A 14221-nucleotide genomic window follows, 5' to 3' on the forward strand; every position below is an offset into this window, starting at 1 on the left:
GTTATTCCAAATTTTCATGTATTTCAGCATTACATAAAACAATTTTTATATTAAAAAAATATATTGCAGTAGGCCTAAAATTCAAGCCCCAAGAATGTTTTACTTTATATCATCAAAATTAAAAGCTTTTTAAATAAATTTCATAATATTTAATGTGCAACAACTATTATTGGAGAATATATAAAGTTATGCTGTCAGTAGTAAACCAAGCACCATTGCCACACCCCAAAAAGTCAGCAACACCGTCCTTAACTCAAAATTTGTTCATGGAAGAAAATCTCTTTTCCTTGTTGCAATATATTACATATATACAAATATATATACCTCTAGAAAATATAGGCTTCAAGGCTACCACATTTTCATTGGTGAATGTAATAAAAAATAGAAATGAACCAGGCATTATATCTTTTGAAATTATTCAGAGTTGCAGATATTAGTCACCCTATACATTTCAAATAAAGTGATTTTTTTTTTAATCAATGGAGCTTAACTCCTCTAAAAGCTCTTATTTTACATAAAAATTTGATAATACAATTGAATGACTGTTAAGTAGCTATAAAAATTTTCAAATTTTCAAATGCTAAACTACCCATTAAATAGATTCTATGAATTCTTACAATGATATTTATATGATAAGCACAATAATTAAGCCACAGAAAAAAGCCAATTGGCTCTATCTTCACAATATACCCAGAATTCAAACATGTATCTCCATTACCACGATCCTATTCTAGAGTACCTTTCTCTGTACCCTCGAAAACCTCAGTAGCCTCCTAAATTGGTTTCCCTCCTGTCACTACTGTCTGCTTATGGTCTCTTCTCAACACTGCAGCCAGTTTCCTTAAAGTGTAGGAAAGAATGTGTCACTCCTCTGTTCAAAGCCCTCCAATCGACTTACTCATCTCGTTCACCGCTACATCCTCAGCACCAAGTACAGAGCTTGGCATGGCATGAATTAGATGCTTCATATTTGTGGGTTAATTAAGTGAACATATAAAAAGTGCAGTCATTAATTATTTGCGGCACCAAAATATTCAACAATGCCCTAAGCATGAATTTCACAAAAACACCCTAGTTATGATGTCGAAGCCCTCAAACATTGTTAACCAAATTATAATACATGTGCTACATGTGGTGATGTGTACCAGTTATATGTAGTATGTGGAACTGTATTCTGTTGTTGAATATTTAGGTAAATCTTTCCATGTATATAAAAAAAAAATAGTAAGAGTAGATCGAGTCTATGATTTCAAAGACAGTTTTACTTAGTAAGATACAAAGTTAATTTTAAAAATGAATGTACTAAAAATCAATTAAAAAGAAAAAAAATTAAGTATAGGGGGTTAAGTCACAGCAGAAATGAATATATGTGAATGAGTCAACTTTGGAAAACAATACGCTAGAAGAAAATACTCTTTTAACCAAAAAAATTCTCATTATTAGTGTTCCCGAGAAAAAAGAGACTTCCAACAAGTCTAAGATTTTTTTCTCTGCACATCAAAAACAGTACATGTGACAGCAGCCTTGACTTAACCCAAAAATGTAGTGATGTGTATTAAATTAGACATGCACAGTGATATAATTCTAAGGTTATTGTCCAAACCAAAGTCACACATATTTTAAAGTGTATCACTGACTTCCAGTACAAATGGATCACTGTAAATGGAAGAACATGCCTCAGACAACACCACTGGCAATAGGTAAACATCATTATCTTGTGTAATTAATGAAGCTGTATCAATGCCAAATTAGACTGTTCATAGCTACACACCATATCAAATATATATATCAAGGTTAAAATTACTGTGGAAAATCTGATAGACTTTCTTGATGGCAAAGTTCTACTTTCTCTTTTCTGTAGGATATTTGGGAAATGTAGAAAGATACAGCAGGAGTAAGAAAGTCATCCCTTTCAAGGAGATATATCTTGACTTATTTTCTTTCACCTTTCTTCCACATTAAAACTTCCCAAAGAAAAGAGATCATTCTATGCATTATACTCTTGAATCCCTTTTGCTTTTAAACTTATTTTGCTCACGAAAGGCAGATTCTTTTTTTCACCAAGCATATTACATTAGGCAATACCATTTTCAGAATTTTCTTCAAAAACCACTATCTTAACACCTATATATTTTTCCATTGGGGGATATACCAAAATTTAATTTTCTAACTATGTTTATTTAAATAGCCTCTACCATTTTGCAGTCGTCTTTTGAGAAAGAATATACAAATTACATATCAGCCAAAGGCGCATGCAAATGTTCATCTGACCATCCTTAATTTGTAACTTTTAAACTGTGTAGATAAAAAAGTTTGCCCTTTGAAAATTCTAACGTATCAATTTAATTAATGGTTGATATGTAGTTTGTACCTGAACACATATACCATGAATAAATGATACATTTAAAGTAATTACTTCATACACACCTGTATTTAACAGTCACCTGAATACGAAGATGCCTATACAGCAAACTTCTATCATTTCATGATAAAAGTGGATTTTAAATCAGACCTATATACTAATTTAATAGAAATGAGATTTATCACTCCCTCCAAGAGTTAAAATTGAAATGATAGACACATGCTTCAGGTTCATGAGCCATTTATCTTAACAATTTAGAAGTCTTAAACTATCAAAGCAAGAATTTACTTTCTGAACAATTTTTACACAGCCTTTATTTATCTGAAGATTTAATAATGAAGTTGGTTACTAGTGTATTTTAAAAGTTTCCTTTTGTTATTTTAATAATAGTCATATTCTTTTTCCTAGTCATTTTTTCTTATCTCTTATAGAAAGGGCAATTCCTGAGTGTCTAAAATAATATACTCTCAAAAATTTATCTTCTAATTAATTTAGTTTCTAAGCAAAAAAATTAAATTTCAATTATTTAATGCCAGGCTATAAATAATTCAGAATTTATTTTAGGTTAGGTTAGTTAAATTTTATTAATAAGAGAAAAGCAATAGTGACACCAGTAGGGAATAAGTCATTTGAGAGAGAGAGAGAGAGAGAGAGAGAGAGAGAGAACAAGCATGTGCTAACCCAAGAAATGTTATGCTCGAGTTTAAAAAAAAGAGATACCAATATATCAGCATGTGGGAATACAACTATAGGATACGAAATACATAATTTTAAAATGTAGGTTATAATGCCAAATACTCAAAATATGTATGATTTCTGCAAAAATAAAAACACATACATCAATGTGTATATACAGATAAAATTATTTCTAAGTGTTCACAACAAACGGACATCTGTCCTTGAGAACAGGGGTAAAGAAAACTTTACAGAGTGCAATTTACTGTGTTGTTTCATTTCTTTTTTTACCATCAGAAAAGAATTACTTCGAAGGGAAAAAACTTGAAGAGTAAAGGGAAAAAACTTAAAGAAGAGTGCTGTGAGACATTCGTTTAAAAGTAAAAAACCAAAACGCACTTAAAAATTATCAATCATGAAAAGTGATAGTAATTATATTAGCTGAATTTCAAAATAACAAAATGGCTCATCAGCTTTCATACAAATCTGTGAAGAAAAAACTAGGTCTGAGGCAATTTTAGTCATAGAGATTATTTTAGAATATATTACAGCTATTGCTCAAAGGTCAGATTATGTTAGCCTCTAAGTAGAATACTGGGGCGGGGAAACTTGTTTAAAAAACTATGGACTGAACTATCAACACTTCCTACTCCACTTTATTTAAATAGAAATAAGGATTCCAGTCCTAATTAGATCTCTTCTATAACAACCAAAAGGTCAAAGAATCTCTTTTTATGTGCATCACGTCTGGTCATAGTTTTCTCTGTTATATTTTCAACTCCCACTGACAGAAAATATAGCTCAGTCCACCTGTGGGCCAACACTAATTTTCACAGCTGGGTTTTGTTGTCTATAACTCCCAAAGCACTAGGGTGCACTGCTGGGAAGTGGGCTGCTTTGGTCACTCGTACACATATATATTTCAATTTTTTCACAAGTTTCCATTAAGAAAAACTGCAATGCATATTTAGCAATGTGAATGTGACAAATATTTTTTATGACCAGAAGTAAACTTTGGAATCAAGGCTTTCAGATAACTAACCTTCAATAGTCACCTCAACTTCAGGGTCCTCACTTGTTTCTGAAGGGACATGCTGGGTAGAATCTTGAAAAAAATAAAATTCTAAAATGACATTCATTATCAAGCATTTTCCATATGTTCCAACATTTTGAGTTGATACTCCAAAAGCAGCCTACTGAAAAATTTAATTGGCATTTTAATTCATTTCATAGTTACAAAATTAAAATTTCTGACCCTTTTCACTGTAAACAGGGATAAGAGAAAACCAAAAAGTAGAAAGGCCCTGGAAAACTAATAGATAATACCAAATTACCTACATTAGTGGGCTCAAAAAAATCCACATTCTTGGAGTAAGGAGATTATTTAAAAAGTCACGATTATTTTCCTGCTGTAATTAGAATATGCTACTATAAAAATAAATGCCTTCTACTTTGGTTATTATTTTCTCCCCTCCTTCTTTCAGAAATCCTACGGAGTGGTTTATGCTGTTAAAAAGAACCACTATTTTTTGCAACGGAGACCTTTATGTCAAGAGAATGACTCTAACAAACACATACAGGACCATATCCCCTAACTTTGGAAGCAATATACTTTAAAAAATTACATACTTTATTATGATTTTTGTTAACTCTGCAAAACCAATGTACACTGGAATGTTAGTGCTAGAAGATTAGCTACAGTATATTCATAAATCCTCTTATTTTGCCAAGATTGAGAAGTTAACTGATTTGCCAAAGATCATGTTTAATTGTTAGTAAAGGAATAAAGACAAGAAACCAGGTGAAATTCAACTCTGAATGCATTAAACTATGACAGTAAAAATCTCCTCAAAAATAAAGTATTTCAAAGCCCAAAATCTTATGAAAGAATTTGTAAAACCATTTAAAGCAATTCAGATTGCTCAATGAACCCTTGCAACATGTGTCTTGTATTTTGATCTTTTGTTGTCGTAAATACCACTTATCCAAAGCAGAGGATTTTGTTATAGGAAACATCTGATTACCTCCACACAGTAAAAGATAAAAAATTCAACCACACAATCTTCTATAAAAGATCTCACAAAGAAATGTGAAATTCTGTTAACAACAAACGTATCAGTAACTCTGAGAAAAAGGTATATGCAGCTGGACACTCTAATTCTACAATTAAATTTGGAAAGATTAGTCTACATTCCTGGGACCTTAAGTTCTTTCATTCAAAGAAGGTTAAAAAAAAAAAAAAAAAAGTAAAAGATCAAATTAAAGATTTATTTTTAAGTATAAAAGCAAATATAACAACTATAAACAGCTATAGAATAGTCTCCCATCTTCTAATCTAAAAAAAGTACAGCATGACCAGTTTATGAGAAAAATTATTCTAAACAAAGACTGTTACCTTTACCAGTTTTTTCCCTTGGGAAAAATCTATAAAAATCCAAGAGAGACTAAATAAACTGCTTAGAAGTAGGAAGCCATCCTGCATGATAACAATTAACTCAAGATTCAGTAACTAAAAAAAGGTATGCCACAGTAAATATTCAATCCTAAAAGCAAAGTCGTATGGTGGGTAACTTGACAAAGTAGTTTAAAGTCTCTAATTCACGAGTATAAAAGTAAACAGAGAGGAAAACTCTCCCTTCTCAGCTTTATCTAGAATATATTATCGTCCTAAAAGTATTCAATATTACACTTAAAAATGAAATATTACTGGAGAGCTAGCAAGAATTTTAATCTAAATCACTGAGTCTTCTTAAAAGACTTTTAATATGCCACGAGATGACCAGGGAAAAAAACTAACATTTTTCATCATGAAGAGTTTTACTTACCACTTAGTTTTTGGCCCCATATGCTCTAAGTACATTCAGTTTTTAAAAAGTATGGTAATTGGGGTTTACTACATCTTAGAACTTAAGAAACAATGAAAACTTGTTGGCTAAACTAGTTATAAAAATAGTCATCCTTTCATTCCCCAAAATTAAACGTTAAGCATAGTATTCCCAATAAAATACAGCAAATATAAAACAAATTTAAGGCAAAAAAAAAAATCCTTTTTTTCCTAACCTTCGGTTGGAACTTCCATTTCTGTCCCTTCATTGCCTTCTGTAGAATGATGGCTTCCTAAAAGGAAAGTAATCAATATAAAATAAAACAATAAAAACTGCATTCAAAAAAGAAAGAAAAACTAGGTAACAATGCAAACAATTTAAGACTTATAACAGAAAACAAACAAAATGCAAATATTCAGAGTAAACCTAAATATGTTTGAAAATTTAACATTAGTAACTGTAACAATATAATTAATCCATGTTGCAGTTTGAGAAATAGCCTCATTATGATTCAAAGAACCATAGTTAAGGACCCACAAACAATAACACAAATCAGAGTGAAGCCTTTCTTTGCTCAGGCTTTAAGTCTAAATTCATGTTTTTCTGTGAAATGTTTCCTGTGTTACCTGCTTTCCATGTGTATTATGGAAATTGAATCCTCATAATTTAATCAAAGTCATACTTAAAGGAAACTCATAAAATTTAAGATACTACCTTGAGTTTCAAAAGCATTTTAATTCAGGTAATATAATCTGCCTGCTTCTAAACACTGGAATATAAAGTAATGTATCAGGTTAGGCATTCACAAGGTAAACAGGCTCACCCAACTGGAGTAAATGTTTTATTAGCAAATAGGAAAAAATAACCTAAAACATTAAAGAGCCATTTAGGATTAAGCATCCAAGCTGCTACAGAATATTCATCATCTTTCCTTAAATGTCTGAAATTGCTAACATGGAAAAGGTTGAGAAACACTGCCTTTAAGCATAAATAAAAATATTTTACTCATGATTAAGAATAAATCACTTAGGGGGAGGGGGAGCAGAATCTAATCTGTTTAGTGATATCTATTGAGAACTTAATTCAGAAACTGCACTAAAGACATAATCCTCTGAAACAGGCTTTAAATATATTTTATTTTCATTTTAAGAGAGCATAGATTGGGGGGGCTGGGGAGGGGCATAGATTAACGTGTCAAACTATATATAATTATATGTCTATTGTCCTTAAATTAAAAATGCTCTAATATGGTTAAATATTCAGTTTTCAATGCCCAACTTTATGATGCCATAATTATCTTGGGATTCTTTCCCACTTAATATTATGAAAACTCACCTGAACTCAAAACTATATGAATCTATAAATCTATAGCCATGAATTAACTTTTAATTGACTTTTAAAAATTGCTCTTTAAATGCTTCCTCTACACACACCAATTCCTTTTTTTTTTCCCAAAGCTTAACATTTGAATTTATGGAACATTAAGTTATTTTTACAATCAAAAAAATGAGAAATGTCAAGTCAAAGAATGAGAGCTAAAGGAGAAGAGAGGCCATGGATAGAAAGAAAAGGTAGGGTGTAGAGTAAGAACCATTAAGGTGGTTGTTCCTCCCATTCATAATATTACAACAGTACACGTAAACAATGATTCTCTGTATTGTTTTGTTCTTTCAAAATCTGAAATAAACAATGACACTCATAAAGTAAAGCTAAAGAAATTAAGTCTTATGCTCCCAAAGCCAGAATAGACAGAAGTAAAATATGCCATCCTTAAGAGCCTATAATCAACAAGTTTGGGACCACTATACAAAAATTCCCAAAAAAGTAATCAATTAATAGACTTAGGGTTTTCCAAGTGATATTTCACAATCCTCCTAAAAACTAAGTATCAGCACGATCTCATCAATATTTACATTGTTAACCATACAATAATAACCTTAGTTCTGACTATTCTGATATAAGGTATAAATGTGTACTTTACCTTAAATATGAAAGTGTGTCATGTACCCATTTCGAGATTCATTACTAGATTCACAAAAGGGAAAATTGGTTTTGAAAAATTGTTGCTTGTGAAATTCATTATTTATATGTTAAAAAAAAAAGGCCAATACATTTCTTTTACCTTTTCCATTTAGAAAAATAATAATAGAAATAAATACTAAAACAGAGTCTATCCAATATAAAGAAACATTAAATACTAATAGTATGTGGGAAAATGGAAGTGAAACATTATACCTTGCAAAGACTTCGAAAGGGGAAGTTTTTCATCAACATCATCAGTTTCAGAAGGGCCTGCTTTGGAATACAAAGATAATACTTAAAAAGTAATCCCCAAAATATATTTTGGGTCACTCCAGTGAACAAATTTGGATGATACATGAAATTGCCTTTGGACAACAAAAAAAGGTAAAATAAAAAAAAAATTTAAAAAGTGACAAAATAAGTGGCATCAATTTATGATCTCAGTGCATGGAAAAGGTATACTCAGATAAATTCATGTACAGACAGTCAAAAGAAACTTTGACAGTGACTAGACATATGGAGTGAATAGGAATGAATGATATGTCGAAAATGGTGGTTATAGGATTTTTGTAAACACTAAAAGGTTTGTAAAAGCAAACTAACTTTTAATTCATAGAGACTATAAATGCAGATCTTACAGGTGTATTTAGTTCTTCCCTGACAAATATTTGCTTAATTCCTTGTCATACTGAAAAAAATGAAGAATCATATTTCTATACATTCCTTACAATCCTGAAATGATGTAATTAAACTATCAGGAAGCTTGAATCTCAGCTGAAATAGAAACATGACAAACTAGCAGATGGTTAATTCACACTTCTCCTTTCCCTAAAGAACCGCAATCACTTTTTACCATCTTCAAGTTCTCCCCAAATATAAACGTATGAAATAAAATTTTGGGTTAATCAAATCTTCACAAAGTGCCATGAAGATTTTGATATTGCATTTACATTTGAATAAACAAGTATAAGAGTGATTAAAGTGAACTGATTTAAATAGAAAATAAAACATTGTGTTTCTGACTACTAAAATAAAATAAATTATTTCATTAATATGAATACAAACCAGTTCACTGTAATTATCTCAATATAATCTGGAAAATATCTTAAGATGTATGAAAGGTTCTGCTAATTCACAAGAAATTTCACAAAGAGGCACTAAAGAGCTATCATGGAAAACACAAAAATTGGTTTTGGAATCCCAACAAAGAGCAAGATTCAATTGGAATGCCAACTGTCCTGTATCCCGGTCATGTGACTCTGCATAAACTACAGAGGCATCTTGTGAAGAAAGAAATAGTAACAAGTTTTTAAAATTAAATGTTATCTAGGGCTATTAATTAACCTCTAAGTACTGCTTTAGCTGCTTTTCATTATGTGGCATTCTCATTATTGCTCTATTCTAGGTATTTTATACATTTTAATGAGGTCCTCTTTAAGTCAGTTGAAATTGTTTCTTGGGATTACTTCTATATAAGTTTTCTATTTTAATCTTTTTATTACTGATTTCTAATTTAATTACATTATGGTCATGAAATTATTAACATGACCTTGTGAACAAGTTTACACTCAATTTTTGTAAATGATCCATGCTTTCTATATGAATATTTATCTGTTGGGTTCAGGTTATTTATATACATCAATTAACTATGCTTGTTAAATGTAGAGTTCAACTATTCTATTAATCACTTATAAGTAATTCATGAGCTTGATGTATTAGTTACTGGCAGTCATTTGTTAAAATCTCCCCAAATAACTGTACATTTATAAATTTATCAATTTTTTCTTTCTACTTTTACTAAGACTATATTGTTTGCTATATGCAAATTTATCATTCTTATATGAAGTCAGTGATTTATCCTTTTATATATTACGTAGTCTTACTCTTGTTCCCGGCTAATATTATTTTTTGCCTCTAAACCAGATTTCTATTGGTTAGTATTTGCCCAGCAAACCTTTATACATCACTAAACCTTCAAATTCTGTTGTTTAATTTTAGCTGCATGTTTTTAACAGCACATACTTGGAATTTATTCACCATAAGATACACTGCATACCTCACAGACACCCTCCAAATGCTAATAGTGGCTACTTATCATTGAGAAAACCAAAACACCCAACACTCACATAAGTGCCACTATCTAACAGGAATGATGACACGTGTTCAAAGAGCTATGCCCAAGCCTTCTGTGGACTTGCGAAGGTAAGAAAAGATACATGTCCTTATATAGAAAAATAGACAAATGAACCATAATTATACAATGTAATTACCACAATCAGAGACTAAATCTAAACACAACAATAAATAATGAAAACTTACACTGATTATATACAACATATGCAGTATGACATACCATTCGTGTAAGCTTAAAAACTCAGAAAATACTATATATAAAATGTGCATGAATATAAAATAAATTATTTATCAGACAGCTATTTCTCTGGAAATATCTATGTAGTAAAACTTTAAAAAAAAAAAAAACAAAACATGAGGAAGGACAAACCTCAACTTCAAGATATTGGTTAACATAGGAGGATGAGGGAAGTGGGCACTGGAGAGAGCTTTCTCAAAGAAGGGCTTCAAGTAAATATTTAGCATGTTGTTTCTTGGGGAAAAAAACACAAAACATTAAGAGTCAGTAAATCAGGTCAGATGTGTATTATGTTAGCATGTTTTTGCATGTTGTTTTTAAAAAGCATTTTAGAAATAAAATACAGCGACGAGAATGAATGATCTGTTAAGTATACATAACACTTGTCACAAAAATTATGTTGTACAAAAAGGCCTCAAACAAGAGTACAGGCAAGTTCTAGGACAGCAAGCCCCCTCAAGCTACCACCAGACAGACTGGCCCAGAGATACATGCTCCCAATGCAGGGAGACCTCATTCTACTGTACTTTACAGATACTGAGTTATCTACAAACTGAAGGCATGTGGCAACCCAGCACTATTTGTACAACAGCATATACTCATTTCGTGTCTCCATGTCACATTTTGGTAATTCTTCCATATTTCAAACTTTTTCATTATTACTGTATCTGCTGTGGTGATCTGTGATCTCTGATATTACTACTATTTGTTTTGAGGCATCATGAAGTGTGCCCATATAAGGTGGTAAACTTAATCGATAAATATTTTCCCCAGTCTCTCTCCCTCTTCTTGGGCTTCCCTATTCTCTGAGTCACAACAACATTGAAATTAGGCCAATTAAAAATCCATGTGTCTTTCACTTTAAATCAAAAGCTAGAAATGATTAGTCTAGGAAGGAAGGCATGTCACAGACAAGACAGGCCGAAAGCTAGATCTTCTGTGCCAATTAGCCAAGTTGTGAGTACAAAGGAAAAGTTCTTGAAGGAAACTGAAACCTACTCCAGTTAACGCATGAATGCTAAAAAAGCAAAACAGCCTTATGGCAGTTAGAGAGAAAGTTGAACTGGTCTAGTTAGATTAAACTGGTCACAGCACACTTTTAAGCCAAAGCATAATCCCAAGCAAGGCCCTAACTCTCTTCAATTCTGTGAAAGCTAAGAAAAGTGAAGAAGCGGCAGAAGCAAGTCTGAAGCTAGCAGAGGTTCGTTTATGTGGTTTAAGGAAAGAAGCCATCCCCATAACAAAAAAGTACAAGGAGAAGCAGCAAGTGCTGATGTGCAGGTTGCAACAAGTTAGCCAGATGATCTAGCCACTATCATTCATGAAGGTGGCTCCACTAAACAACAGATTTTCAGTGTAGATTAAACAACCCTCTCTTGGAAGGAGAGGCCACCTAGGACTTTCATAGCTAGGAGTTTGGCAGAAGTTAATTCCAACCCTCATGGATGACTTTGAGGGGTTCAAAACTTCAGTGGAGAAAGTAACTTCAGATGCGGTGGAAATAACTAGAAAACTAGAATTAGGAACGGAGCCTGAGGAAGTGACTGAGTTGCTCTAATCTGATAAAACATGAAGAGATGAGAAGTTGCTCCCATGGATGAGCAAAGAAATTGGTTTCTTGAGATGGAATTTACTCCTGGTGGAAGATGCTGTGAACACTGTTGAAGTGACAACAAAGGATTTAGACTATTACATAAATTTAGCTGACAAAGCAGCGGCAGGGTTTGAGAAGCTTTTTACAATTTTGAAAGAAGTTCCACTGTGGGCAAAAATGCTATCAAACAGCATTGCTTCCCTCTACTAGTTATATACGCAAAATAAGTGAAAGCAGGGACTCAAACAGATATTTGCACACTGATATTCACAGCAATTATTCACCATGGACAAAACTTGAAAGCAACCCAAGTGACTATCAACCAATGACTGGATAAACAAAATGTGGAATATACATACAATGGAACATTATTCAGCCATAAAAAGGAATGAAAGTTCTGACACAGCGACATGAATTAACCTTTAAAATGAGTGAATTATTATTCTTGTTATTTTTGTGTGTATGCTAATGAAGGTGTCAGGGATTGATTTAGGTGATGAATGTACAACTATGTAATGGTACTGTAAACAATCGAAAGTACAATTTGTTTTGTATGACTGCGTGGTATGTGAATATATCTCAATAAAATGATGATTTAAAAAAAAAAAAAAAAATGAGTGAAACGAGACAGACACAAAACAGCAAATTATGCATGATCTCACTGATATGAAATAATTAAGAATATAGGTTACCAGGTGCTAGGTTGGGGGTAGGGAATGGGGAATTATCACTTAATTAGTGTATTATGTATATTTAAATTGACTGTAAAGTTTTGGAAATGGATGGCGGTGACAGTAGTACAATACTATGAGTGAAAGTAACAGCACTGAATTATATATTTGAATGTGGTTAAAGGGCGAAGTTCTAGGTTGTATATATGTTAGTAGAATAAACAGGATACAACAATAGAATATGTTACTAGAATAACAGGATGAAACATAGGACTGTACAACACAGTGAACCCTGGTGTAAACAATGGACTATAGTTAACAGTACAATTTTAATATTCTTTCATCAACTGTAACCAAAAAAAACCACTACTGCAAAGTGTTAAAAACAGGGGGTACACAGGAATGCTGTATTTTTTACATGATTTTTCTATAAACCTACAACTTCTCTAATTAAAAAATTAAAAAAAAAAAAACCAGCACTGCACGCTACAGAACAATTTTCGTGAAAGAAAGAATCAATCGATGCGGCAAACTTCATTGTGATCTTACTTTAAGAAACTGCCACAGCCACCCCAACCTTCAGCAACCACCACCCTGATCAGTCATCAAGGCAAGACCCTCCACCAGCAAAAAAAATGACAAATTGCTGAAGGCTCAAAAGGCTACTGCACACTTACTACAGGACAGTATAAAAATAACTTTCATATGCACTGTGAAACCAAAAAATTCATGTGACTCGCTTTATTCCAGAGGTCTACAATTAAACCTGCTGAGGTATGCCTGTACATGAAGGATTACATGCATATAAAATACAAAAACCGACAAAACTAATCTAGGTTGTTACAAGTTAGTACAGGGGTTACAGTGAGGATGGGGTGAGGGGTGCGTAGAGGGAGGTCAAGAAGCAAGGATCATAGGAAATTGATACTTAGCATAACTTCAAAATGCATGAAGGAAAATACATAAAAATGAAGAGAAACAGACAAATACACAGCTGCAGTTGGAAACTTCAATATTCTTCTCAAAGTAAATGACACAAGTGGATAGAAAGATCAGTAAGAACCACTCCTGACAACCAATTTGACTCAAATGACATGGAAGGCAAACAGCAGTATATATATTTGTTCAAGTGTATATGGAATGTTCATCAAGACAGACCATATACTGGGCAATAAAACAAAACATAAAAGTTTTAAAATATTGAAACAATATGAAGAATGCTCTCTAATCATAACAGAAATAAACTACAAAACATTCACAAAGTTAACTTGAAAAATCTCCAAATATGTGGAAATTAAACTACAGACATCTAAATAGCAAGCAAGACAAATGAGGAAATCTCAAAAGAAATCAGAAAAAGTTTTGAGATGAATGAAAAGAAATACACATCCAAGAATGTGGGATGTTGCTTAAGTAGAACTTAATGGAAAATTTATGGCATTAAATGCTTTTATAGGAAAAGAAAGACCTCATTGAAATCAGTATTTAGGCTTCTACCTTAAGAAACATAAATTTTACAAAGTTAAAATTTAAGCAAGTACTATGCAGCAGTAAGCAGCAACAAGGTCCTGAAACATCTGGCAACATAAATGAACTCTGAAGATATAATTCTGAGTGAAATAAGTCAGACACCATGAGACTGAGAAACCTTATGGCTCACATACCCTGTACCCAGTATATACACAAATGAATAGAAAAAAT

General features: G+C 32.2%; 1 protein-coding gene across 7 annotated transcripts in view; it reads right to left on the reverse strand.

Moving 5' to 3' along the window:
* GTF2I (general transcription factor IIi) overlaps positions 1-14221 on the reverse strand; it is a 100796-nt gene that overhangs the window by 41386 nt on the left and 45189 nt on the right. For 2 of the 7 annotated variants that reach the window (XM_037813518.1, XM_037813512.1), the window contains 3 exons: positions 8098-8157; positions 6098-6154; positions 4080-4142 (listed from right to left, as the gene is read on the reverse strand). In XM_037813518.1, coding sequence (XP_037669446.1) covers positions 4080-4142; positions 6098-6154; positions 8098-8157 — 180 coding nt within the window. The remainder of the gene's footprint in view (positions 1-4079; positions 4143-6097; positions 6155-8097; positions 8158-14221) is intronic. The other 5 variants (XM_037813513.1, XM_037813514.1, XM_037813516.1 and 2 more) reach the window with 5 other exon arrangements.

The sequence above is a fragment of the Choloepus didactylus genome, chromosome 21, assembly GCF_015220235.1.
Source record: "Choloepus didactylus isolate mChoDid1 chromosome 21, mChoDid1.pri, whole genome shotgun sequence".
In the NCBI taxonomy this organism is placed as follows: Eukaryota; Metazoa; Chordata; class Mammalia; order Pilosa; family Megalonychidae; genus Choloepus; species Choloepus didactylus.